At 41.1% G+C, this 27,728-nt stretch overlaps 3 protein-coding genes across 11 annotated transcripts in view; 2 read left to right on the forward strand and 1 right to left on the reverse strand.

The window, feature by feature from the left end:
- The first annotated feature begins 394 nt into the window (after positions 1 to 394).
- LOC146317865 (homeodomain-interacting protein kinase 2-like) lies at positions 395 to 1,859 on the forward strand. Its single transcript, XM_084732487.1, has 2 exons — positions 395 to 1,699; positions 1,758 to 1,859. Exons 1-2 carry the CDS (start codon positions 395 to 397, stop codon positions 1,857 to 1,859), a joined length of 1,407 nt encoding a protein of 468 aa, XP_084588613.1.
- A 65-nt stretch (positions 1,860 to 1,924) lies between these two features.
- Positions 1,925 to 4,894, forward strand: LOC146317866 (uncharacterized). Its single transcript, XM_084732490.1, has one exon. The coding sequence runs from the start codon at positions 1,925 to 1,927 to the stop codon at positions 4,892 to 4,894; it is 2,970 nt and encodes a 989-aa protein (XP_084588616.1).
- Positions 4,895 to 9,334: 4,440 nt separating this feature from the next.
- The window catches only part of LOC146317867 (receptor-type tyrosine-protein phosphatase mu), a 237,728-nt gene continuing 219,334 nt past the window's right edge, over positions 9,335 to 27,728 (reverse strand). For 7 of the 9 annotated variants that reach the window (XM_084733221.1, XM_084733222.1, XM_084733223.1 and 4 more), the window contains 7 exons: positions 22,916 to 23,065; positions 22,338 to 22,511; positions 20,483 to 20,614; positions 16,983 to 17,108; positions 13,574 to 13,737; positions 13,228 to 13,363; positions 9,335 to 10,288 (listed from right to left, as the gene is read on the reverse strand). In XM_084733221.1, the coding sequence (XP_084589347.1) occupies positions 10,235 to 10,288; positions 13,228 to 13,363; positions 13,574 to 13,737; positions 16,983 to 17,108; positions 20,483 to 20,614; positions 22,338 to 22,511; positions 22,916 to 23,065 (936 nt within the window). In that variant the 3' untranslated portion in view covers positions 9,335 to 10,234. The remainder of the gene's footprint in view (positions 10,289 to 13,227; positions 13,364 to 13,573; positions 13,738 to 16,982; positions 17,109 to 20,482; positions 20,615 to 22,337; positions 22,512 to 22,915; positions 23,066 to 27,728) is intronic. The other 2 variants (XM_084733216.1, XM_084733218.1) reach the window with 2 other exon arrangements.

Here is a 27,728-nt window from a genome sequence, read left to right on the forward strand (position 1 = left end):
ACGTGCGCGCGCACAAGAATGTCAGGTGGCTGTGACGTAATCAAAGGAATGCCAGTCTGTGATGTCATCAAAGACTGACATTCCTTTGATGACAACCCAGCCACCTGCTGTCATCAAAGGAATCTATCTCTATTTTAGTTTAAACCCCCCCACCATGTCATGTCAGTCTGTAACAACATAGGAACACAGGATTTTTTTATTTATTATCATTATTATTATTATTATTATTATTATTATTATTATTATTATTATTATTATTAAGGAATTTTGAGAGAATTCACTTCAATCACAATCTCACAGTCATTTGCACATCAAATCTTCAAACTTAACATCCACAACAAGTGGACACAAACCTTTGGATAGAAAAAATACTCACAGTAAAACATCTGTCTAAATGGCAATGGACAATAGATTTATGCTGCCTACAGGCAGTACACTCGGACGTCACTTTGAAGTGGAGGCCTACCTCGGACAGGGCGGCTTTGGTTTTGTATATCAATGCCGCAATGTTCAAACAGGCGAGAGGGTGGCCATCAAAGTTTACAAAAGTACCCCCAATGTTGTTCGTATTGCCAGAAAAGAAATTGACATGCTGAGGCGGCTACGCTGTTTGGATCCAGACACTTGTAATATTATCAAGTGGAACGGATTTTTCTTTGACAAGGAGCAAATATGTCTCAACTTCGAACTCCTTGATCAAAGCCTATGTGAATACTTACACGAGCGTGAGTACAGGGGACTTCCTATGACAGAGCTGAGACCAATTGTTCATCAGCTGACAACAGCCTTTTACCACCTGCACTCAATGGGAATTGCTCATGCGGACCTCAAACCAGACAATATTATGATTGTGGACCGTCAACAGCAGCCATTGAGGGTCAAGCTGATTGACTTTGGCCTGGCACTGCCATCATCAGAATTCCAGCCTGGTCTCAATATGGGGACCACCTGGTACAGGGCCCCAGAATTAATGCTAAGTGCTCCTTTTTGGGAGGCTATAGACATTTGGTCTCTGGGCGTAACAATTGCAGAACTGGCAACAGGAAGACCCCTCTACCCTGGGGACAAAGACTATGATGTTCTAAACTTCATAATACAGACTCAAGGCCAGCCAGAGGATGAGGTGCTGGACCTGGGACTCTGTACTCGCTTGTATTTCAAACCAGAAAACAACAGCCAGCAGCGCTGGAGATTCAGGACGCGAGAGGAGTTTGCAGAGGACTGGGGCTACTATGGTATGAAATCGGAGAACCGTTTTCTTAGCTCTCTTGATGAACTTGAGCAGCACATGGTGTGGGACACAGAGAGCCTGCGTGATCAACGTCTGTTGGTGGACTTGATTAAAAGGATGCTGACCCTGAACCCTCGCAATCGAATCACAGCCCAGGAGGCTTTGCAGCATCCTTTCTTTGCTCAAAGCGTCCCACAGAGCTCCCACACTGCCGACTTGGACAATATTGAAGGCTCTGGGTATCTGAGCACATGCTCAGAAAACTGCAGTGGTGCACTGGACAATGTTCACTGCAGGTTTGAGAGCTCCCCTGCTGACACCCTAAGTGAACTAAATCAACAGTGTTCTGACCATCACACTGCAGGACACAACAGGATTGAGAGATCCAGTACGGACAAAGGCATAGAGACACCAGACCCCCAAGAAGGAACACCGAAACACAGTGGCCAATCTTCATCAGATGAGACAGTAGAAAGGGAGAATTTTCATTGCAGGATTAAGCGCCCTCTTTCCAACACCTGCAAAGAGCTACCAGAAGAAGGAAAACCAGAACCCAGTCAACAATGTTCTGGCTATCATACAGCAGGACCAGTCAACGGACACTGCAGAACCAAGGACCCGCATCTAGACAACTGCATTGAAATACAATACACAGAGCAAACACCAGAACCCAGTCAATGTTCTGTCTATCATATGGCAGAAAATGCCAACAGTCACTGCAGCATCGAGGGGCCCTGTCCTGATATCTGCATTGAGATACAGGACACTGAGCAAACACCAGAACCCATACAATGTTCTGTCTATCATACGGCAGGACATGCCAACAGACACTGCATTATCAAGGGGCCCTGTCCTGACAACTGCAATATAGGCAGTACACTTGGACGTCACTTTGAAGTGGAGGCCTACCTCGGACAGGGCGGCTTTGGTTTTGTATTTCAATGCCGCAACGTTCAAACAGGCGAGAGGGTGGCCATCAAAGTTAACAAAAGTACCCCCAATGTTGTTCGTATCGCCAGAGAAGAAATTGACATGCTGAGGCGGCTACGCTGTTTGGATCCAGACACTTGTAATATTATCAAATGGAACGGATTTTTCTTTGATGAGGAGCAAATATGTCTCAACTTCGAACTCCTTGATCAAAGCCTATGTGAATACTTACACGAGCGTGAGTACAGGGGACTTCCTATGACAGAGCTGAGACCAATTGTTCATCAGCTGACAACAGCCTTTTACCACCTGCACTCAATGGGAATTGCTCATGCGGACCTCAAACCAGACAATATTATGATTGTGGACCGTCAACAGCAGCCATTGAGGGTCAAGCTGATTGACTTTGGCCTGGCACTGCCATCATCAGAATTCCAGCCTGGTCTCAATATGGGGACCACCTGGTACAGGGCGCCAGAATTAATGCTAAGTGCTCCTTTTTGGGAGGCTATAGACATGTGGTCTCTGGGCGTAACAATTGCAGAACTGGCAACAGGAAGACCCCTCTACCCTGGGGACAAAGACTATGATGTTCTAAACTTCATAATACAGACTCAAGGCCAGCCAGAGGATGAGGTACTGGACCTGGGACTCTGTACTCCCTTGTATTTCAAACCAGAAAACAACAGCCAGCAGCGCTGGAGATTCAGGACGCGAGAGGAGTTTGCAGAGGACTGGGGCTACTATGGTATGAAATCGGAGAACCGTTTTCTTAGCTCTCTTGATGAACTTGAGCAGCGCATGGTGTGTGACACAGAGAGCCTGCGTGATCAACGTCTGTTGGTGGACTTGATTAAAAGGATGCTGACCCTGAACCCTCGCAATCGAATCACAGCCCAGGAGGCTTTGCAGCATCCTTTCTTTGCTCAAAGCGTCCCACAGAGCTCCCACACTGCCGACTTGGACAATATTGAAGGCTCTGGGTATCTGAGCACAGGCTCAGAAAACTGCAGTGGTGCACTGGACAATGTTCACTGCAGGTTTGAGAGCTCCCCTGCTGACACCCTAAGTGAACTAAATCAACAGTGTTCTGACCATCACCCTGCAGGACACAACAGGATTGAGAGATCCAGTACGGACAAAGGCATAGAGACACCAGACCCCCAAGAAGGAACACCGAAACACAGTGGCCAATCTTCACCAGATGAGACAGTAGAAAGGGAGAATTTTCATTGCAGGATTAAGCGCCCTCTTTCCAACACCTGCAAAGATCTACCAGAAGAAGGAAAACCAGAACCCAGTCAACAATGTTCTGGCTATCATACAGAAGGACCAGTCAACGGACACTGCAGAATCAAGGACCCGCATCTAGACAACTGCATTGAGATACAATACACAGAGCAAACACCAGAACCCAGTCAATGTTCTGTCTATCATACGGCAGAAAATGCCAACAGACACTGCAGCATCGAGGGGCCCCGTCCTGACAACTGCAATACAGGCAGTACAGTCAGACGTCACTTTGAAGTGGAGGCCTACCTCGGACAGGGCGGCTTTGGTTTTGTATATCAATGCCGCAACGTTCAAACAGGCGAGAGGGTGGCCATCAAAGTTAACAAAAGTACCCCCAATGTTGTTCGTATCGCCAGAGAAGAAATTGACATGCTGAGGCGGCTACGCTGTTTGGATCCAGACACTTGTAATATTATCAAGTGGAACGGATTTTTCTTTGACGAGGAGCAAATATGTCTCAACTTCGAACTCCTTGATCAAAGCCTATGTGAATACTTACACGAGCGTGAGTACAGGGGACTTCCTATGACAGAGCTGAGACCAATTGTTCATCAGCTGACAACAGCCTTTTACCACCTGCACTCAATGGGAATTGCTCATGCGGACCTCAAACCAGACAATATTATGATTGTGGACCGTCAACAGCAGCCATTGAGGGTCAAGCTGATTGACTTTGGCCTGGCGCTGGCATCATCAGAATTTCAGCCTGGTCTCAATATGGGGACCACCTGGTACAAGGCGCCAGAATTAATGCTATGTGCTCCTTTTTGGGAGGCTATAGACATGTGGTCTCTGGGCATAACAATTGCAGAACTGGCAACAGGAAGACCCCTCTACCCTGGGGACGAAGACTATGATGTTCTAAACTTCATAATACAGACTCAAGGCCAGCCAGAGGATGAGTTGCTGGACCTGGGACTCTGTACTCCCTTGTATTTCAAACCAGAAAACAACAGCCAGCAGCGCTGGAGATTCAAGACGCGAGAGGAGTTTGCAGAGGACTGGGGCTACTATGGTATGAAATCGGAGAACCGTTTTCTTAGCTCTCTTGATGAACTTGAGCAGCGCATGGTGTGGGACACAGAGAGCCTGCGTGATCAACGTCTGTTGGTGGACTTGATTAAAAGGATGCTGACCCTGAACCCTCGCAATCGAATCACAGCCCAGGAGGCTTTGCAGCATCCTTTCTTTGCTCAAAGCGTCCCACAGAGCTCCCACACTGCCGACTTGGACAATATTGAAGGCTCTGGGTATCTGAGCACAGGCTCAGAAAACTGCAGTGGTGCACTGGACAATGTTCACTGCAGGTTTGAGAGCTCCCCTGCTGACACCCTAAGTGAACTAAATCAACAGTGTTCTGACCATCACACTGCAGGACACAACAGGGTTGAGAGATCCAGTACGGACAAAGGCATAGAGACACCAGACCCCCAAGAATGAACACCGAAACACAGTGGCCAATCTTCACCAGATGAGACAGTAGAAAGGGATAATTTTCATTGCAGGATTAAGTGCCCTCTTTCCAACACCTGCAAAGATCTACCAGAAGAAGGAAAACCTGTGCGTTTCTCCGGGTGCTCCGGTTTTCTCCTATAACAAAAAAAAAAACTGTAACCAACACCTTCAGGTCTTGCATCGCATGTAACTGCGACAATTAAATGACCATTTCTATACTCCACCATGTTGGTGTGGGTTTTCTCCGGGTGCTCCGGTTTTCTCCCCTAACAAAAAAACCCCCCAAAAAACTACTACTATGGTATGAAATTGAAGAACCGTTTTCTTAGCTCTCTTGATGAACTTGAGCAGCACATGGTGTGGGACACAGAGAGCCTGCGTGATCAACGTCTGTTGGTGGACTTGATTAAAAGGATGCTGACCCTGAACGCTCGCAATCGAATCACAGCCCAGGAGGCTTTGCAGCATCCTTTCTTTGCTCAAAGTGTCCCACAGAGCTCCCACACTGCCGACTTGGACAATATTGAAGGCTCTGGGTATCTGAGCACAGGCTCAGAAAACTGCAGTGGTGCACTGGACAATGTTCACTGCAGGTTTGAGAGCTCCCCTGCTGACACCCTAAGTGAACTAAATCAACAGTGTTCTGACCATCACACTGCAGGACACAACAGGGTTGAGAGATCCAGTACGGACAAAGGCATAGACACACCAGACCCCCGAAGAATGAACACAGAAACACAGTGGCCAATCTTAATCAGATGAGACAGTAGAAAGGGAGAATTTTCATTGCAGGATTAAGCGCCCTCTTTCCAACACCTGCAAAGATCTACCAGAAGAAGGAAAACCAGAACCCAGTCAACAATGTTCTGGCTATCATACAGAAGGACCAGTCAACGGACACTGCAGAATCAAGGACCCGCATCTAGACAACTGCATTGAGATACAATACACAGAGCAAACACAAAGATCTACCAGAAGAAGGAAAACCTGTGCGTTTCTCCGGGTGCTCCGGTTTTCTCCTATAACAAAAAAAAAACTGTAACCAACACCTTCAGGTCTTGCATCGCATGTAACTGCGACAATTAAATGACCATTTCTATACTCCACCATGTTGGTGTGGGTTTTCTCCGGGTGCTCCGGTTTTCTCCCCTAACAAAAAAACCCCCCAAAAAACTACTACTATGGTATGAAATTGAAGAACCGTTTTCTTAGCTCTCTTGATGAACTTGAGCAGCACATGGTGTGGGACACAGAGAGCCTGCGTGATCAACGTCTGTTGGTGGACTTGATTAAAAGGATGCTGACCCTGAACCCTCGCAATCGAATCACAGCCCAGGAGGCTTTGCAGCATCCTTTCTTTGCTCAAAGCGTCCCACAGAGCTCCCACACTGCCGACTTGGACAATATTGAAGGCTCTGGGTATCTGAGCACAGGCTCAGAAAACTGCAGTGGTGCACTGGACAATGTTCACTGCAGGTTTGAGAGCTCCCCTGCTGACACCCTAAGTGAACTAAATCAACGGTGTTCTGACCATCACCCTGCAGGACACAACAGGATTGAGAGATCCAGTACGGACAAAGGCATAGACACACCAGACCCCCGAAGAATGAACACAGAAACACAGTGGCCAATCTTAACCAGATGAGACAGTAGAAAGGGAGAATTTTCATTGCAGGATTAAGCGCCCTCTTTCCAACACCTGCAAAGATCTACCAGAAGAAGGAAAACCAGAACCCAGTCAACAATGTTCTGGCTATCATACAGAAGGACCAGTCAACGGACACTGCAGAATCAAGGACCCGCATCTAGACAACTGCATTGAGATACAATACACAGAGCAAACAAAGATCTACCAGAAGAAGGAAAACCTGTGCGTTTCTCCGGGTGCTCCGGTTTTCTCCTATAACAAAAAAAAAACTGTAACCAACACCTTCAGGTCTTGCATCGCATGTAACTGCGACAATTAAATGACCATTTCTATACTCCACCATGTTGGTGTGGGTTTTCTCCGGGTGCTCCGGTTTTCTCCCCTAACAAAAAAACCCCCCAAAAAACTACTACTATGGTATGAAATTGAAGAACCGTTTTCTTAGCTCTCTTGATGAACTTGAGCAGCACATGGTGTGGGACACAGAGAGCCTGCGTGATCAACGTCTGTTGGTGGACTTGATTAAAAGGATGCTGACCCTGAACCCTCGCAATCGAATCACAGCCCAGGAGGCTTTGCAGCATCCTTTCTTTGCTCAAAGCGTCCCACAGAGCTCCCACACTGCCGACTTGGACAATATTGAAGGCTCTGGGTATCTGAGCACAGGCTCAGAAAACTGCAGTGGTGCACTGGACAATGTTCACTGCAGGTTTGAGAGCTCCCCTGCTGACACCCTAAGTGAACTAAATCAACGGTGTTCTGACCATCACCCTGCAGGACACAACAGGATTGAGAGATCCAGTACGGACAAAGGCATAGACACACCAGACCCCCGAAGAATGAACACAGAAACACAGTGGCCAATCTTAACCAGATGAGACAGTAGAAAGGGAGAATTTTCATTGCAGGATTAAGCGCCCTCTTTCCAACACCTGCAAAGATCTACCAGAAGAAGGAAAACCAGAACCCAGTCAACAATGTTCTGGCTATCATACAGAAGGACCAGTCAACGGACACTGCAGAATCAAGGACCCGCATCTAGACAACTGCATTGAGATACAATACACAGAGCAAACAAAGATCTACCAGAAGAAGGAAAACCTGTGCGTTTCTCCGGGTGCTCCGGTTTTCTCCTATAACAAAAAAAAAACTGTAACCAACACCTTCAGGTCTTGCATCGCATGTAACTGCGACAATTAAATGACCATTTCTATACTCCACCATGTTGGTGTGGGTTTTCTCCGGGTGCTCCGGTTTTCTCCCGTACCAAAAAAAAAAAAAAAATTAAATTAACAAATTAACTCTAACCAACACCTTCAGGTATCACATGCATCACATGCAACTGTGATGCAGAACAGAAATGCAGAACACGCAATATTTCTTATCTGATTACTCGATTAACCAAAATGAGTTTGACACCCCTGAACGTTGATACAACTACTACACTACTTCAGTATATATCACTCTCATAACACAAGTTAGACATTATGATGTTCTGGACATTTGCTTTAGGAAATTTTCTCTAACTGGACCTCTTTGAATTTTAGTTGAACACCCTGCTTTAGAATGAGTGATTCATATCTATAGAGAGCAACTGTCCTCTTCCATGGAGGCCGGTAATGTTGCATCACACTTTTCTATAGTTTTACAGTCACTGTAGGTTCTCCTGCATGCTTGGAAAAGGAAAGTGACATGAGGTGTTTGCAAACTACAAGCCCAGTATGCCACTAAATCCTACACGTTGATCCCTTAAATAAAAACAAACAAACAAACATATTATGGCCTCATATGTGTCAACATTAGCACCATCTATCATTCATTACTCTCACTACACCTCTGAGACAAATTTGCAGCAAAGTCAGATGTTTTTCCCTCATCCTTTCCCACTTGTACTTAATGACATATCACTGCCTTGTTTTTGACCAATGGGCTTGCCTGTGTTGGTTTTAAATACATACTGCCATGTGATATAAAGGCATTGTGATTTTGTACAAACCCTAAAGTCTGCCTTGGATTGTTTTTGAAAGAGACTTGCATATTTTATTTTTTATTGAAATATTTTACTCATGCAGAGCCCTTCGGGAGCAACCTATCTGGGTACTTTGCTCCTGTGTCATGCCACCGGCCATTCTTGGGTGAAAACAACCACCAAATCCAATGGCCACTCAGGTGAACAATTATGTCGTCTTTGCCAATCAGCGCCTGCAATGATCAGCATTGTTGCATAGAAGAAAATTAAAGAAATAGGGGTGTTTCCACTTACGGTAAAGACATATTTTTTCACAGTAAATAATAATCTGTAGTTACATCATCACTCTTTTCTGATACACACACAGGCATAATTGGCACACATGTCATTTACTCAGTAACATCATTAACTAACCTGTGATTAAGTTTAACGGGTGATTTACAATGCTTTCACCCTAAAGGCGGCGAGGGACAGGGCCGTGACATTTGGCTGCTCTCATAGTTGGAATCAAGGGTTGTCGTCCATTCAGGGTCCTGTGTTGTGACTGTTCAGCTTGTCAGAACTTAAATTTTAAAGTAATTCATCAAATATGTTTCAAACCAAACTAAAAAGTGCAAGAAAGTTACCAGTATAACTATAACCAGGATAACAGTATGACTGCAAATAATCATGAAAACTGATCAATACTGTGGCACTTAATGAGTAGTCGACATAGCGGTGATGGTGTTATTCCTCATGTCTCCAGCAGATGTCCTCCTGATGTCATCTTTACCAGCTCTACTCAGAAAAGAGGCAGAAATACATAATCCAATGTTTATATTGTAGATACATTTATATAATATCTTTTTCTTTACAATGAAATTGATCTGTCACACAAGATGACCAAAGAAAAGCACACAATACAGTCAATAAACCAAACCTATAGAACCTATGATTGTCACTTAGTGCGAGTCACAAAAAAAGTACATACCATGAATAAATAATCTACAGAAATATGTACAATATGCACAACAAGAATTCAATGGAAGTGCAAATAAAGCTTTGGATCCCTGTACAGGAAATAAGGTAAGCAGATGTAGACTGAGCCAGCTGTCCCCAACGTACAGTATGAAGCAATAATCATCTAGAAGTCATAAATTTACAGGACATTTAGTAACATTTAGGCTTTGAGCTCCTGCATTTAATGACTTTTTAATAAAGAGCTGAGCAAAAAACAGAAGTCAGAGAGAATTCAAATGAACACATTACATTATGTACAGTGTATCGCATTCCACGGAAAACTGGAGAGTATTTAATGCTTGTCGTCCAATGAGGATCAAGGCAACAACCACGGGACTACAGGCGGCTGAGAGAGATAGAGGCAGACAGAAAGAGGGATCCAGAGAGGAGGCAACTCACTGCAGAGGAGAAAGAAAAACGCCATTGTGCTCCTGCTGGCTTCCTTTTTGCCGGTGCTGACAGAAAACAGGCTGCGATATTTAACACTGTACAACTCTGCTAACCTTTTCCCATCTAGACCAACTGAAGACCAGAAGAAGAAGAAGAAGTAGAAGAAAGCTGGTCAAAGGAGCTGCATGTATGTTTGTGTGTGTACCTCGCTCCTGTCTGGTTGGTACCACACACACTTAGCACAATGCACACATGTGAGCTGTAGTTCTTCTGTAATATTCCAACACTTTAAGTCTCTGGAGGGCTCAGTCACTCTGAGTTACCCAGAGTTCAAGTACTCCAGCGCCACTTCATAGCAAAACTTGTACTGGTCCTAGGACACAAGAAGAGACAGACAAACACATTAGAGAGATGTACACGGATAGATATGGGGCTATGCTCAATCACAGTTTGTTAGACGTGTACATCAGAAGGCAAAAGTGTTAATACTTGTTCAAAGTGGCCACACTGGAAGGTGGGGTGACAAGCCGGTTATCATAAGTGTCATTTACACTGGGGACACTGGGGACATGTCCCTGCTACTTTTTGAAATGGCCAATATAGTCCTCATAACTTTTTAAAAGCTTAATTTGTTAAAAAAAAAAAAAATCTGAAAAATTGCACCAAGTAACATTAACTAACAAATAATTTTGAAAATATATATGCACAATAAGAAAACATACACTGAGTGATGATTGGTTGAACAGGGACTCTTATGAACTCTCTGTTTTTCTGATGTTTCGTTGTTTCTCTAATGCATCGAAACAACGAGGCAGTGTAACTTAACATCTTAAGCTATGGTTGACTTATTATCTTTAGCCAGCATTGTTAAAAAAGTCATATTGCGATTAATTTGACTAAGTAATCAAAATGATTGCGATGTTTACTGAAAGGAAAAAAAACTATTAAAATCGTGATGATGTGATATTTAATAAGGCCTCATTTAAATGCTATTTTCTCACACATTTTTCCTTTTTCAAAGAATTGCAATTTGGTTCCGGTTCTATGATTTGGATATTGACTTGCCTATATTGTGATTTTATTACAATTCTGATTAATTGCCAGCCCTAATTGTTAACATTATTCTTTAAATTGTTTCTATTTTTTCATATTTTAGGGCAGTGATATTGTATATTATTATTGGTGGGGTAACAGATATACATTGGTGCTTTCAACAGTAGATGTGATATTGGCACCGTTCAGCTGATTTAACATAGTGTTGCAGCTGTGGACGTGATGGATGACTGTTACTTGTCCTGTCATGTTATGTAATGGATAAAATAACGGATCAGGACAGAGTTCAAATTTCAAGTTCAAACCTCAGCTCCTTTTCACCTCAGCACAGCTGGCCAGTCACAGGGTGCATGTTGGATCATTGGTTTCAGAAAATTACAGAAATGGTTGAACATACAGTTGAGGACAAAATTTTAGCCCCCGTATGAAATTTAAAGTTTTTTTTAACAGAGCAAGGAATTTTCATCATAGCATTTCTAAACATACCAGTTTTCTTTAGAAAGCATAAATTATTTCTATTTGCACACAATAACAGAATTATTTCAGAAAAAACAAAAATTACCGGCATCAATATTATTAACCCCCTTAAAAACTGACCTTTTTATCAAGCCATAGGATAAACCACTGTTGTGCAATGATGTGCTTTAACTTTGTAATGTTCAAAGCTTGTAAATTCAAGTTAAAACTGAGGGTCATCTTCCAATTTAAACACAGTATAAAAACTTCAGTAAGGGTTTGAGCTGTCACTTCGGAAAGCATCATGCCAAAAACAAAAGAAATCAGTTCAGACTTGAGAAACAGAAATGTTGATGCTCACAAAGACTCTGGAAAGAAAACTTGTGAGAGATGTGTCCAAAGACTCCAGAACAACTGCCAAGACACCAGTGAATAACTTAGCTAAGTCGGGAATTGTAGTCTCAAAGAAGACAATCACTAGAGCCCTGCACAGGAATGGACTGCGAGGTATGCTAAGGACAACCTGGAGAAAGATTATGCATACTAGAAGTGCGTCCTTTGGTCAGATGAGACAAAACTAGAGCTCTTGGCCATAGAGATTCTGCTTATGTTAGGAGAAAGAAGAGAGAGAGAGAGAGAGTATAACCCAAAGAACACCGTCCCCAGAGTGAAACACGGTGGTGGGAGTATTATGCTGTGGGGGATGCTTCAGAGCGCCTGGAACTGGGAATCTGATCAAGGTGGAAGGAATCATGATGAAAGAAGGATATGTGAAGATTTTGAAAGAAAACCTCAAGCAGTCAGCAGCAAAACTGGGTCTGGGTCGTCGCTTTGTCTTCTAACACGACAACGACCCAAAACATACGTCGCTCCTGATGAAGAACTACCTCCAGAAGACCAAAGTGAACATTATTGACTGGCCTGCACAAAGCCCTGACTTGAATCCCATTGAAAATCTGTGGGGTGAACTGAAGACCAAGGTCCATGTCAGAAGACCGTCATGTCTGGAGGAGCTTGAGAGATTTGGCAAAGAAGAATGGGCTGAGATTCCTCATGAGACGTGTCTGAGACTCATTGAAAATGACAGCAAACGACTGTAGACTGTGGGCTGCCAGCAAAAAGGATACACAACTGACAATTAGCATCAGGGAGCTAATAATTTTGACCCTGGGTTTTTGATTTTTGTGAAGTAACTTTGTTTCTGTGTGCAAAGTAAAATAATGCAAGCATCCAACATAAAACTAGGATGTTTGGAAAAGCTGTGTTAAAAATCACTGCTCTGTTCAACAGCACTTGGAAAATACTGTTAAAAAAAAACCTTACAACTTACTGACCACATGAAAGTAGAATTTAGTAATTTCTAAAGGAGCAGTCCACCAGATTTACATACAAAAGTCAGTTCACCACAGGGAGTATCTACGCAGCCCTTTCAAAACAGTTGTCAACAGGAATATCTTGGCTTGGGGCTGGAAACAAAGTCCTAATTAGAAACTAGGGGCAAGAAGTTTGAAAGAAGTGGGCACTTAAGAAGCACAGAGGGTCTAATGATAATGATATTATGGAGAATGTGGGATTCAGCTGTTGTGGAATCTGACCCAAACTTGGAGCTAAAAGTCAAGATATCTTGGTCCCGTCTCTCTCAATTTTGACCACCATTTTTAAATCTGTCTCTCCCCAGACTTTATGGAAGTACAATAACTTTCTGGAGTACTCCCTTTTAATACCATCTGGTGCTTTGTGAAGTAATAAACTTACAATTATTTGTCAAGTCTGACAAAAAAGTGCTGCTGTAATGTTCCTCACCAGTAGGTCCACCATGTTGGGTTTATTGTTCCTTAGTGTTTTGACAGCGTGGAAAACATCCACAGAGCGCTGGTGTTGAAGCATCTCACACACAATGCTGATGGCACAAAATGTCCCACTGCGGCCGCCTCCGTTCCTAGAGTTGTCACAGACAAGGCAAGCATTAGAAAATTAAACATAATTTAAGACTAGTTTAATTAAACTGAGTTTAAAATAGACAGGTTAAACAATAAAGCTGGCAGAGGAGTTTCATAGTGTTTTGGTGCAGTGAAGCTCTTCAGTCAGTAGGTGGAGATGTTTCATTTTTAATGAACTTCCCTCTGCACTGAGTGCTGTGACAACTTACAGACAGTGGACCACAGTGCGTCCCTCGCCCCCGTCGTACTCCTCCTGCCACTTGTCCACCTGTCGGATCAGCTTGAGGAAGGAGCGTTTGGACATGGGTGTGTCTCTGTACATGGGCCAGCCCAGGAACTGGAACTGCTGCACCATCCGGTAGCCGTCCTGAGGCTGGAGGGGAAGGACACGCCGGTTATCCCAGGTTAACACAGAGAGCAGAGAGGGGAGGGGTTGGGGGGTTAATCGCTGCTGTGCAAAGATGCAATCGGACTGTAAAGATGCAGGGCAAAGCTAAGCCTCGATGGCGACAAGTAGGACGAGAGATGGATAAGGGCACGAGGAGTCAGTGAAGAGATGAATGTGCAGATAGACAGTTTGATAGATGAGCATGGTTACTGCTGGAGACAGACAGCTACGATCTCAGATACAGACACTCTAAATCACACTCAGACATATCGATCAATAACACTTGTCAGTGATCATGTGTGATTAGACTTTATTCCACCTAACATGCTGCTGGTGCCTCTGCCGGCCGCAGACTGTTAGGGCACGTTTGTATGAGGAGCGATTATTGACAAACACAGGCAGACTGTCAGGGTAAGGAGCTTACGCAGGTGACTGCAGGTGAGGCTGCCACGGCAAAGGACCCTTTCTGTGCTGTGATGTCTGGTATGTTAAGGTTAAAGGGTCAGTTCACCCAAACAAAAAAGTCTGATTTTCCTGGAGTGGTGTCTAACCATACAGATAGTTTGGGTTTTATTTGTCCAAGTTGTGAGATACCTGTCTAAGGGATCTCTCCCAATAAAAAGTGAATTGAATTTGGTTTGTGGTGCTCACATAATTAAAATATTACATTTAAAGGGACAGTTCACCCCAAAATATGTAATTTTCCCCTGGTCTGCAGTGCTATTTATTCATCTAGATTTTTTTTGTGTGAGTAGTAGAGTTTTGGAGATATCTTCCGTAAAGTTGTCTGACTTCTCTCCAATATAATCAGACTAAAGTTTTAATACCAGTGTCTCTTTCCAGAAATCACGACCCGGCTACTTAAGATAATTCAAAGACTTTGTTGCAAGCAGTTTCATGTAGAAATAGATTTCTAGCAGTTCCTGTAAGTTCTACAATGGAAAGACAGTAGTTCCTACATGAAACTGCTTGCAACAAAGTGAAGTTTTTCAAATGTATTGTTTAGTTGCTTTGAGCCCAACAAGCCTACTGCAATTTAGTCCAATTACAGTGGAGAGAAGGCAGACATCTCTGTGGACGATGTCTACAAAACTCTATAACTCACATAAAAAATTCTAGATGGATACACAGCACAACAGGTAAGAGGAAAAACTATTTTATTTCTGATTTACAGAGTGAACTGTCCCTTTAACTTGCTTAACAACTTGCCTCTCCAGAATCAGCCAGGGATTTTTTTTTCCACAAAAACTGATCACAGTAAGTTCTGTGAATTATCTAAAGCAGTGGCTCCCAGCCTGGTGGCCATCTGGGACCCCCAAACCCCTACTTAGGGAAACAAAATAAATGTGAGTGGCCACAAGATGATTAAAAGGATTAAAAAAAAAAACATATTTCTTTTATGCAAATTTAGGTTGATTTATTTTCCTGACTTTTCATTTGCTTTTTCTTTGGTAAAATTCTGGATATTCCATTATCTATCTATATCTAGAATTGCTTATCCTTTTCAGGCTCCTGGGGTGCTGGAAACTATCCCAGCTGATGGATAAGAGGTGCGGTGCACCCTGTACAGCTCACCAGTCATCACAAGGCTGACACATCTTTTCACACCAATGGTCAATTTAGAAAGCTAAATAACTAACTTGCATGTCTTTGGACTATGGGAGGAAGCTGGAGCACCCAGAGAGAACATGCTAATGCCACACTGAATGGCCTTGGCCTAAGTCATGAGCTCCTCAGCTACAGAAAGGCCCCAAACTGGCTATTTTTTGGGGAGACCGTGCATGCCCCGAAAAATTATTTTTTTAATGGATAAAAACAACTAAAATAAAAAACCTGAAACAGAAAAATACTCTTTTATTGAGCTGCTCACCAATCATGTCCACACTAAGGTCCTAACCCATGATCACGGGTCACAAGTAGACATTATATTGGAGGACAAAAGCCAAAAAACGGTTGGAAACTGCTGATTTAGAGCACTGGTTCTCAACCTCTCTTTCTTATGTCCTTTTGAAATGAAAAATATCTACATGTGACCCCTTGTCATCATCAGTTTATATTTTCTCTGCTTTACCTTGCCATCAGACAGCCTTTTTCAGCAGGAAACCCCTGTAATATAAACCAAATATCGCTTTTGGACCAACCAGCATTTAACAAGAAGATGGGTTTGTTAGAAAAAATTCACAAAAATAAATCAGAATTCTTAATTCCATCCCATCAATCACCTTGTGACCCCTCAAGGTTCATCCTGTGAACCTTTTCACAGGATGACCTCTACCCACAGAAACCAGTGATCTAGAGTATGAAGGATATTGTTTCTGAGAAGACAGGTTATGCATTGTGCATTGTATTGTGATAAAGACGGGAATCACGGACACAAAATCTCAAAACCTGGAATAATAAAGCCAGAACTTTTTACATGCCTGGATACCAGTGCAAGTGAAATGTAATTATTACAATTTGGCTGAACCGACCCTTTAAGTTAGATTCATGTTTTACCCAAAAAGGTGTTGATTGAAGGAACAGTCAGAGAGTTCAACTTGGTTTCTACCTTTTTAACAATGTGTGAAATTTTCTGAAGCTGTCTAAAAGACATGTGACTTGTGGCAGTTGCACCTCGGTCCAATCACTAATGCAGTGGCATAGTTAAAGAACAGAATGACTCTGCCTCTGCGCAGCTTGAATGGACAGGCCGGCGTATGAGTGGGATGTGTGAGGTGTGCAGTCACAGAATAAATTGGCTGTTATGATCTCCACGGGGAAGACAAACAAGTTTCAAAAGTTACAAAAAATGGGCAGCAGAGCAGCGATACAGAGATAGCACGATCAACATAAACAGAGATGGAAAGTAAGTAAGTACAAGTACTTTGTTACTGTACTTAAAGAAGATTTTTCAGGCATCTGTACTTAACTTGAGTATTTCTTTTTCTGACAACTTTTTACTGTTACCTCTTACATTTTAACACAAACATTTGCACTCTCTGCTCCTTACATTTTCAAAACAGGTGCAAAACGATTAAAAGACCTAACGAGATGAAAAGAAGGTAAAAGGTGTAACAAGACAAATAGGACATAAGAAGGTGTAACACGACAAAAACAATACATAACACAATGAAAATTACATAAAAGATGTTAAAAGATGAATATGGCGTAACAAGATGAGAATGACATAAAAGACAGGACGTCACAAGACAAAAACAAAATAAAAGATGTAACAAGATATGTCACTGCACCCGTGCTGCATTGTAGATCCGAAATATTCTGCTGATGATGTCCTCCTCCAAGTCGGCGGAAACAAACTCCACCTGGATAGGTCCGTGGCGGTGGACTCCATTTTCTGGCCAGTACTGTGGGCACAACTAAACAAAATAGGCACGTACATACACACACATTCACACACACATACAAAGAAATGCAGGTACACCAGCCCACACACACACACACACAAACGCACACACAGAGACAAAACAAAGAAAAACACACGAGGAAAACAAAGAACATGAAAGATAGTTCATTAGTTTCAGAATCTAACTGGATTCTAACTGAAAGCAGTGACACTGATTTCTGCTCCTTACACATGCATATCTGAGAGGTTCATGTGGAACACAAAGTTTAAGGACAGGACTAACAACAAACAAGAGACAGATTCAAAGTGAAGTGCTTTCCTTTTAAACATATGACAAATTGCTTCTTCACTTGAAAACATTTAGAAAAAGCTAGAACACATTTTTTTTACAGACCAAACAAAACACAGATGCACTCTAAGTATGAAACCCTTCGCCTAATCAACTGACACTTAGTACGACAAATAAAACATAGACTTCTCAAAAACCTTGGCTAATTGTTCTTAGCTCCTCAGAAAAACAGCACACATTACTTCTTTTCCTAAAAGCTGTTTTTTCTTTTTTTTCTTTTTTTTTGGCTAGAAAAACATTTGAAGATAAATTCATCAAAAGATGGCTGATTGACAGATTATTAATTTGCAACACTTTTATTAAATTAATCTGTCCTTTACTTTAATAGACGTTTGAACTTTTTAGTGTTAATTTTAATTTATTCGCAATTTATCCAATACATTTAAGTTATTCATCCAATACAGCTAATTTTGACTATTTATGGATTATTTTAAGATAACTATTTCAATTGTTTGCCCATTACTTTTACTATTTTAAAAATTTAATTTAATATCATTACTTTTTCAACCTTTGATACGTTAACTTTAGCTATTTTAAAGGTTTTATCATCTATTAGCTATTTTTTTCAATAATTAATTCATTACTTTTAGTTATTTATTTTAGCTGTTTGTCCATTAGCCTACTTTTAGCTAACAATTTTAACTATTTACATTTGGCTATCTAGTGTATGTTTATCCATTACTTTCAGCTAACCTTTTCAACCACATATCCATTACTTTTAGCTTAGCTACTATAACTATATTTTTCAACAATTGATCCATTCACTATTTATCCCATGGCCATCCTTTTCAATGTTAAATCCATTATTTTAACAATTTAGACCAGTTATCCATTACTTTTAGCTCCTACTGTAACTGTTTCAACTGCTTATATCCATCTATTTCAACTTTACTGATTACTTTAGGTATGTAGCTAGCTAGCTTGCTATTTATCCATTACTTTTGGCTAACTGATTGGACTTCACAAGTTGCTTGCACAACTATTTTTCACAACCCATGGAGTTCAGATGTTACTGACTCAATATGTGGATAAACAATTTTTGATCAAATCATATTTCTAATGTTTTATTTTGTGAATTTGTTGAATTTGTTAAGAAAGTATTCTCTGGGGTACAAAATTCCCCTGACTGAGACTCACCAGTCATTGATCAAGTAGCTAAAATGTCACCCAATGGATCTGATTTCAGTTTTTGTTTCACAGACAGTTGAAAACTTGGAACTTCATGTTAAAAAAAAACATAGTTGAAGCTGATTAAAAGTATGAAGAAGCAGTCATAGTTTTACAGTGTTACTGACTGCTCTATGCCAGGAATGTTGAAAAGTACAGAGGGAGAAATAAACCCCCGGGACGACATCATAAGAGCTGAAAAATCTCCCCTATTTCCGCTCCTTAGGAGAGAAAGCCCAGTTAAGAACATGCACCTGCAGAGCACACCGCCGGCCTCACAGCACTAAATCAGACTAGTGGAAGCATACAAACACAGATGGACCGATTCTCCACTGACAGACATGCCTACATACTGAGTCATGAACAAACAAGGGAGAAAAAAGAGACTACCTGAGAAGAATGCAAATAACAGGCCTGAGCACATGCATACAGATGGACAGACAAATATACGCTCGCTTTCTTTTCTCTAACACACAAAAAAGCACAAACACATATACAGTCTCTGTGGCAGCAAAAGCACCAATTTTCTTGCTTCCTTTGAGAGCCTGTCAAAACTTGACAAATTCAACAGATGCAAAAACAAAGATGGTGATGGAGAAGATGGTGAACCTCCACCTCCCTTGTCTCCATCTATGCCTGCTGCACCCCCCCCCCCCCCCCCTTCCCACCTGTGCTGTTTCCTTGGCTCGCTGACTGGCTGGCTACAGTGAGAATATTGAATGAAAGACCTTTTCTATCCAGCCAGTCAGCCAGTCAGTCAGTCACCTAGGGAATGGAGATTTGGATGGGGAGAGCAGCCTGGCTTCAGGCTTTGATCCCCGGGTGTTATGACAGAGCCTCGGGCTGAGAAATCTGGAGAGTCTCTTCCACAGGCCTGCTTCTCCATCTACCTGCTCTTTTCATAGAAAGTCGTCTTCCACTCCGCAGCATCCACCTTATTTCAACATATTCTCTATACGCATATATATGTGTTTGCCAGCACAGATACATCCCTGGGTTTCTTCTGGATTCATAGTGGAAGAAAACAAACAAAAAAGCAATCTTTCTCTGAATCCAGTTCCCACTCTGTCCTTTTGTGTGACTTTATTAGATAGGGACGTCTGATGAAAGGAACTGCTTCATCTGTCATCTCTTTGTGAGTGCACTTCTTGCAATATCCCTCTGGGATTATTTTATGTATTGCATGTATGTGTATCACCCGCTTTCCAGGTAAAAACTTATATGAAATGTATGAAATGTTTTGGTTTGTTTTAATCTTTTTAATTTCTAAACTCAGTGTTGTGCATGAACATGCTAAAATCATTTTGCAATCAATGAGTGTGAATGTGCGTGTTGTTCACCCGTGATAGAGGTAACAGCGCTCACATCATCAGCTGATGGACAGTGTGATCGCCGGACAGAGAGAGTGTGCCCGAATCTGGACAGAAGAGTCAGTGTGATATAAAAACGTTGTCTGATCACGAAGCCTCATGTTTCTCTATGTGGTTCTAAAATTTTTTTTTTTTTTACTGAAAATGTTGGCTGTGTAAAGCTGTGTTCCAGATTTCCATCAATATCTATACCCTAAAGACCCCTGTCTCACTTCCTGGTTTAAATAAGGTGGTAGGCTTTCTATTTTTCAATAAATTCATTAAATAATGTTGCTATCAGATGTGTCTCAACCAAAACATCTCAACTCTAACATGTAACATTTTGTCAACTCTGCAACTCAACTCAAAGTTGATGTATGCATTATAATCACTAGGAGGTTGGCCGTTCCAAGTTTAATAGTCATGACTTTGATCTATTAAAACATTTTTTTCCAGCCTAATTGAAGAGTGCAAATCAAAAAGCCCTCGTGTGTTTATACCCATGTATCAGGTCGGGTTTACCTGGGCTGGATCGACGTCGTTGAGCATCACTATGGATGTGCAGTGGTAGTCCAGCACCAATCTCCAGAAATCCTTCACTGTGTTTGGCAACGGGTGCTGGGTCACTATGAATGCAGAGGGCTGCTTGTAACTCTGGAGGAGACGGAGATAAATAGATTTGAAAAAAAGCCGCTAAATACGCCTCATGCATATTCTATAGTACGTAAGCTGACAACTTACCATGAATAAACCAATAACCATTTTAAAATGACCTCCATCCTTTGACCTGCCTCGCTCTGAGTGTTGTTTTCTAATGGAGATTTCATGTATAGGGAGATTATTTTAGGATGTGGCACTTTTAATGTGGTTCCTGGCTCCCAAAGATAGCCCAGTGGTGACAGAGAGGTTCCTGTACCTGAAAGGTCACCTGCTCAATCCAGACAAGAGCCAGAAAGTCCATCACTGTCAAGGTGTTCTTTGTTAGGTCCACCCTGATAAATTTAAAACTTGAAAACTGTGATTCTTTGCATTTGGTTTTTGCAGATGGTTTTAAATGCAAACTGACATTAAACTGATGTTGTTTGAATTAAGATCATTTTGTGTTTGTCAACTGTAATTACTGGGCGGAATTGGATTTGAAGATTAATAACTGGGTGTGTCATAACCTGATGTACTAGCTAACTAATAAATCTTAGCTTTGTGCTGCTAAAAGTTGTAGATTGATTGATGGGTCATGTGAAGATATTATTGGTTAAAATCGGTTGGTTCAAGTGTATGTAAGCACACATCACATTTGTCTTACTGGAAGAAACCATGATTGAATTTTGACATTGGAATACAAAGCACATCTTCTAATTCAAAGTTTTCCCCTTTTCATTTTCATTTTTATTGAGTGCAAAACTGCCATCAAAGCAAAAGGTAGCTCCTTTCAAGAATCTAACATATCAAAGAGCATAAAAATGCTGCACGGTTGTAGGTCGATGAAGGAGAAGTCCATGTATTGACAATAAAAAGAAACAATGTTACTTTTGATTTGTAATACATCTTTTAATGCATAGGTGTAAAAATTTTACCAGGTAAAAACCTCAGACTTTAATATTTTTCAAGTCTCAAGACAAGTCTCAAGGTTGGTTTTGTAACACAAGTCTGGCTCTGCTTGTTCACTCCATTCACTTTATTTTTAATTTCTCCTCTTGTATAACATTGTCTGTACTTTTCACCACAATACATTTCTATAAACATCGTCTTGTTTGTTTATGCCTTCAGTTTTGTGAGTGGGTGTGTTGTTGGGAAAGGGGCGTTATGCCAATTTTATAGAAACTTTTTGTTGGGGTTTTATTTGGTGGTGATGCTTATCCATTTATTCCTTTAGATCTCACTCTTCATCCTGTGGTGTGGTGCTGTGCATGTGAGAACTAAAGTTCAAATCTTAAGTATCAAAATTATAGTTTTTTCTTGAAGATATTTCTAGCATAGCAACAATGGATTTCAAAAAACATGAAACTATGTATTTATTTTCAGGTATCTAAAAACATTAGCAATATTAAAAAAATCACACAAAGAAATCCGATGTATAAGCGGCTGAAATACCAATGTCACCACTCACAGTTGCCTTAATAGACCATGATGAACTGTCAAAGGGAAAATACCTGCTTTTACATCACTGATTAGCGTTTGGTGAGAAAAGCAACATGTGGGAAAGTTGCAGCCCAGTTTCCTGCCTTGTGACTTTGTGTCAGTTTATCACTTTAAAGTGACAGGGATTCAATTAGCAAGAATAAAGCTGGAATGCTCCTTTAAATAAGGATGTGAAGGAATGCCAGTGGAAAAAAAATCTCTTTAAAGTGACCTGTTTGTGTGCGTGTTTGACTCTTACATCCATGAGCGCTGCGTTGATGTAATTGGAGCTCTCTCCGTCGATGGTGATGAGGAAGGGGAGGCAGCGGTCTGGGGGGAGGACGTCCATGCAGCGGTTCTTCTCGTGGTTCCTGGGCAGCAGGGCGATGCTGCAGTCCTCCACCCGCAGCGTGGGAGTCACCATATTCAGCGTCTGTCAGGGGTTGAGGCAGAATTACATGCTGTCATACCGACGCGAGAAGGTAGGCACTTGGGTGTTGAGTGTGCTAATTATCTCCCAATATGGTAATTAACAATGCAATTCTTTAATCAGTTACATTAGCGATAGCTCCGACTCCCCTGATGCGACTGTGATGAAACTTAGGGGGGCAATGCATCTCATACAACTCTGATTGGTCCAAGGAGGGGTGCTGCGATTACAGATTAAAGCAAGGTGACATATTTGCTGCTGATTGGCCCAGAGGGGACTGCACCATTCATCAAGAGACAACATGTTTACTATTGTTTGGAACTTATCCTGCACTTGAGTTAATGCGTTATTAAGAATTTGCATACAGTGCTTTATTTGCCTCATTATGTTAAACTCTCCTTCCTCACCCTGAACTCCTCTTTAATGGGGCTGGAGTTGGTCTGCGGGTCCAGGCGGTTCATGTCGTAGTAGACGGAGCGGAGCTGGCTGGCAGGAATGGTGGTGTCGCCACAGAGACATGCCTCCAGAATGGCATCGTGGATGAAGACATACTGCTCCTGCAAAAAACGGCATCCTCATTGCGGATCTATCAGACGTGTAAGACTCATGACAACGGACGACATGTGATTTTATTTCTACCAGCAGCAGCTGGAGCTGCAGAAATGCATGAGCCAGTGTTCCTCTGTGTTATTGCTAGAAGAATTCAGTGACATTTCCACGACCTTCCCATGATTATTCTTTACCCCTAAGGCAGTTTCTATGACTAATATTTGTCATTGTCTGTGTACAAAGGTTACATTACATATTTTTGCATTTTTGGTACATAGCTGATTTAATTCTCTTATAAAACTGACATTTTAAAAACCTTAAAATATTTAGAGGCCTGGAAGAAGATATTTTCTTAAATTCCATGACCTTTCCATGTGTTTTATGACCCTATCAAACCTTGCTGACCTTTGAGACTTCATCATTCTTGTCATGATCGAGGACTGAACAAGGTTGACATCTTAACAACAAAAACAAACCCTGCTGCCCTTACTAAATGGACCTTAAAGGGATTATTTGAGGCGGGTTGTGTATGGTACTTATCGACAGTCAGTGTATTAGGTCCACTTAAAAAAAAAAAAACATTTTAAGTGTATGCTATCTTTAAAATATTTTTACCTTTCCTCTGACAGAAAACCAACATTGTCTGAGCCAAATATTGCTCCCTCCAAGGCAACCAAAATCCACAGATGAAATAAGTAATTTTACTTTGCAGAGCACAGGAGTTGCTGTTCTACCACCAAATCAATCATTTTGCCTGTGGAGTTTGGTTGGTTTGGAGAAAGAGATATTTGGCTTACATAACAGTGGTTTCGTGTCAGGGACGGCTGTCTCATGGCAAAGTAAAGAGGTGAAAATATTCTAAATATGACGTACTTTTAAAATATTTTCAATATAAGCCTGGCTCCACCGTTTCACTACATATATTAATTTTTAACTTCTCCTTCTGTTCGTACTTGTTCAGAGGTTAAATTACTTAATTTTTGGTACATAGCTGATTTCGTTCTCTTATAAAACTGACTTTAAAAACCTTTAAATATTTAGAGGCCTGGCAGAGGGGATTTAGCTAAATAATTGAAATAATTTAGCATTTTTTGGTCCATAACTGATTTAATTATCTTATAAAACTGACTTAACTTGATGTTATTCAAGTCTAGCTCTACTAATTCACTCCATTTTAACTTATCCTCTTGTATAACCCTTCTCTGTACTTGTAACACAATACATTTCAAAGGAAAAGGGTGGTACAGACATTTTATAGTTGCACACATTTTTTGTGATGCTGCATCTCACTGTACTGTACAGCCTGTGATGTGGTGGTGTGCATCTGAAAACTAAAAGTGTTTAAAGGTTAAATTACATATTTATATTATTTTGGGCACATAGCTGATCTAACTCTCTTACAAAACTGACAGTTTCAAAAACCATAAAATATTAAGAGGCCTTGAAGAAGATATTTTTTTTTTAATTCCATGACCTTTTCAGCTTTTTTTCATGACCCTATCAGACCTTAGCGGGGTCAGGAGTTCATCATTATTATTGTCATGTTCAAGGAAGGAACGAGGCTGATTTCTGAACAACAAAAACAAACTGCTGTTCTTACTAAATGGATCTTAAAAAGATAGTTTTGATTATTTGCAGTGGGATTGTATGAGGCACTTGATTGATACTCAGTGTATTACCCACAGTTGATCACAGTTGGCATGCCCCCTTAGTTTGAGGAATACCAGCACGAAGTTACGTAATTAACTGTTGTAGACAGAGTCAGCAACCAAAGGTATTTTAGCCACTTAAAAAAGATCTACCTAAAAAAAACCTAATATAAGTTTAAGTGTATGCTTTGTTTCGTGGCTTTATTTTGCCATCAGACATCCTTTTCCAACAGGAAACCACTGTCATATAAGCCAAATATTATTCTATCCAAACCAACCAAACTAAGACTAACATAAGTGCAATCGGTAATTTTACCTTGCAGAACACAGGAATTGCTGGTCTACTGCTGCCTTGATAGTTTAGTTAGGTTGTGTTATTGTGTGACAATGGAGAGAACTAAACATGTTCAAAGATTACATTACATAATTTAGCATTTTTTGATACATAGCATTTTATTCTTTTGTAAAATTGTCATTTTAGAAATCTTAAAATATTTAGAGGCCTGGAAGAAGGTATTTACTTAAATTCCATGACCTTTTTTCACGACTCCATCAGTTCTTGTAATATATCTTTTAATGTTTAGATGTAAAACTCAAACTTTTGGCAGGTAAAAACCTGAGACTTGAATATTTTGTATATTCTTTTAACATAGGTCTGGCTCTGCTTATTCACTCCACATATTTATTTTTAACTTCTCCTCTTGTATGGCACTTGTCTGTACTTGTCACACAATAAATTTCAGTTTTGTTTGTTTATGCCTTCTGTTTTTTGTGGGTGGGGGGCTGGGAAAGGGGTGGTATTTTTGGGGACTATTTTTGTACACACTGTGTTGTTGTTTCATTTCACTCTACATCCTAAGCTGTGCAAATGTTCAAGTTTATATCACATATTGTTCTGCATTTTTTGTACATAGCTGCTCTAATTCTCTTACAAAACTGACATTTTAAAAGCTTTAAAAGATCTAGAGGCCTTGAAGAAGATATATTTTTTTAAATTTCATAACTTTTTCAGTTTTTTTTCATGACCCTATCAAACTTGAGTGACCTTAGGCCGTGTTGAGACTTATCATTATCATTTTGATCAAAGCATGAACAAGGCTGATGTCTTAACAATATAAACAACCTCTGCAGTTTTTTATTTAATGGACCTTAAGGTGAGTCTATTTTGCCAACTGCTGTTTGCAAGGTCAACTCTTCACAGTCTTTTGGAGTTTTTTTTTTTAACATGAGTCTGGCTCCACTTATTCACTCCATATATTTATTTTAAAGTTTTCCTCTTGTGTAATTCTTTTCTGTACTTGTCAGCACAATGAATTTAAAGAGAGGGGGGTGCTGCACCTATTGCTGTACACATTTCGTTGCTCTTTGTCTTTTGGTTGAGTACATGTGAGAACTAGAAGTGTTTAAAGGTTACATAAAAAGGTTACATAAAAAAATTGTTCATGTTTAGGATCCATCTGATGTAATTCCCTTATAAAACTCACATTTTAAAAATATTAGAGGCCTGGAAGAGGGTATTCTCTTAAATTCTATGACGATCTCAGGTCAAACCCGGGTAGCAGGTTGAGACTTCATCATCATTATTGTCATGGTCGAGGCTGACGTCTTAACAACAAAAACAAACCCCGCTGTCCTTAACTTCATGCTGAGCGGAACTGGAAATCGCGACACATTTCCTCCTCATCACATCAGTCAGTCAAGCACTCGACATGGTGACACAGCTCGAGGCTTGATGCAAATCTTTTCTGAAGTGACATTTTCAGCTGACACTCCCTTGTCACTTCAGTCCAGAATCCGCACACATACACAGGGGTCACTGATTTACAGATTTGCAGAGAAACATGTGTTGCCATTTGTTAAGTCTAGTGCACAAAGTGAACTGCTGACCTGAGAGTTTGACTAGCATGAGCCGGGGGTCAGCGGCAAGACGGTGCTCAACCCAGCATCGGATAGATCTTATCTGAGCTCATAAACTATAAACAACAACAAGGCTTTTCATTTCCGCGGACAGATTAAACCACGTTGGAGAGTTAGTGTCTGGCCGCGGGGCTGAGGAGCCATGCCAGCGAGCCTGAACACCTGCAAGGGAAAACGCACACATACACACACTTTGAAGGTCACTGAACTTGAGGAGAGTGACTCAGGGTGAACAACATTTGGTCTCCAGTTACTCAAATCCCAATTCGGACGTCAACGATGAAACATTTGCCCATTAAGTCCAATGACGCTTGTGATTTAAAGGGAATTACGGTGAAATGATGCATCCAATGAGACTATGGACACCTCCAGATGGCCGGTGTTCAGGAAAGCGCAAAGTCCTTCGGTAGCCCATCCTGGCATAAAGCTGGAGGATGAGCCAGGGATGTTTTCAGCCATCAATATGAGCTAAATGCTCTCAGTTACAAGCCTCTAAACCCTTTTATTGTGGCATGTATTGGCAAGTACTTGTGCTCAGCATCCTGGGAAATAGTTAGGGAGTGCACTTCAATAAATGTCTTTTGTGAGAAACGATCATAAAAATGTAAAGCCAGAGCCATAAATACATCTGCTGTAAATATAAACATCACTCATGTGATATTTCAAGCAGGTTAAAACAAGCAGTGAGAGCACTTGTCCTACAGCTATCACATAGAGGTCAATTATAATTTGGATGGCATAGTTGCAAAATGAAATATATTCTCGTTGTTTGAAAAATGCGACGCTTGAAGTGGCACTTGAAAATGACGGACAGCAAAAAATTAAAACTAATTATGCTGCATTTTAAAAGATAATGGGCATCATCAGTCACTGGTATAATAGTTAAAAACCTTCACTGACTGCATCGCTCCTCCTGCAGAATTATTGACTAATAAATTTCAGGTGTTGATTTATTTTGCCAGAAAAGAATACATGTTCTCTAAAAAAGCTCCTTTCTTTGCCATTAATTCTGAGCATTTGTTCTGGAGAACCAGTAAAGTGGGGCTTATGCTCAGAATTACTCACAGATTCTAGTTAATCCACATTTGATGGCAGCAGCCTGTCA

This window comes from Lutjanus erythropterus, chromosome 12 (assembly GCF_056507025.1).
Source record: "Lutjanus erythropterus isolate fLutEry1 chromosome 12, fLutEry1.hap2, whole genome shotgun sequence".
NCBI lineage: Eukaryota > Metazoa > Chordata > Actinopteri > Lutjaniformes > Lutjanidae > Lutjanus > Lutjanus erythropterus.

Excerpts from the sequence above, each read along its gene's own strand:
- LOC146317865 (XM_084732487.1), top strand. The coding sequence starts at position 395 with ATGGCAATGGACAATAGATTTATGCTGCCTACAGGCAGTACACTCGGA. Across the intron at positions 1,700-1,757 it reads AATCTTCATCAGATGAGACA|AGCTACCAGAAGAAGGAAAA; the intron begins GTAGAAAGGGAG and ends ACACCTGCAAAG.
- LOC146317866 (XM_084732490.1), top strand. The coding sequence starts at position 1,925 with ATGGCAGAAAATGCCAACAGTCACTGCAGCATCGAGGGGCCCTGTCCT.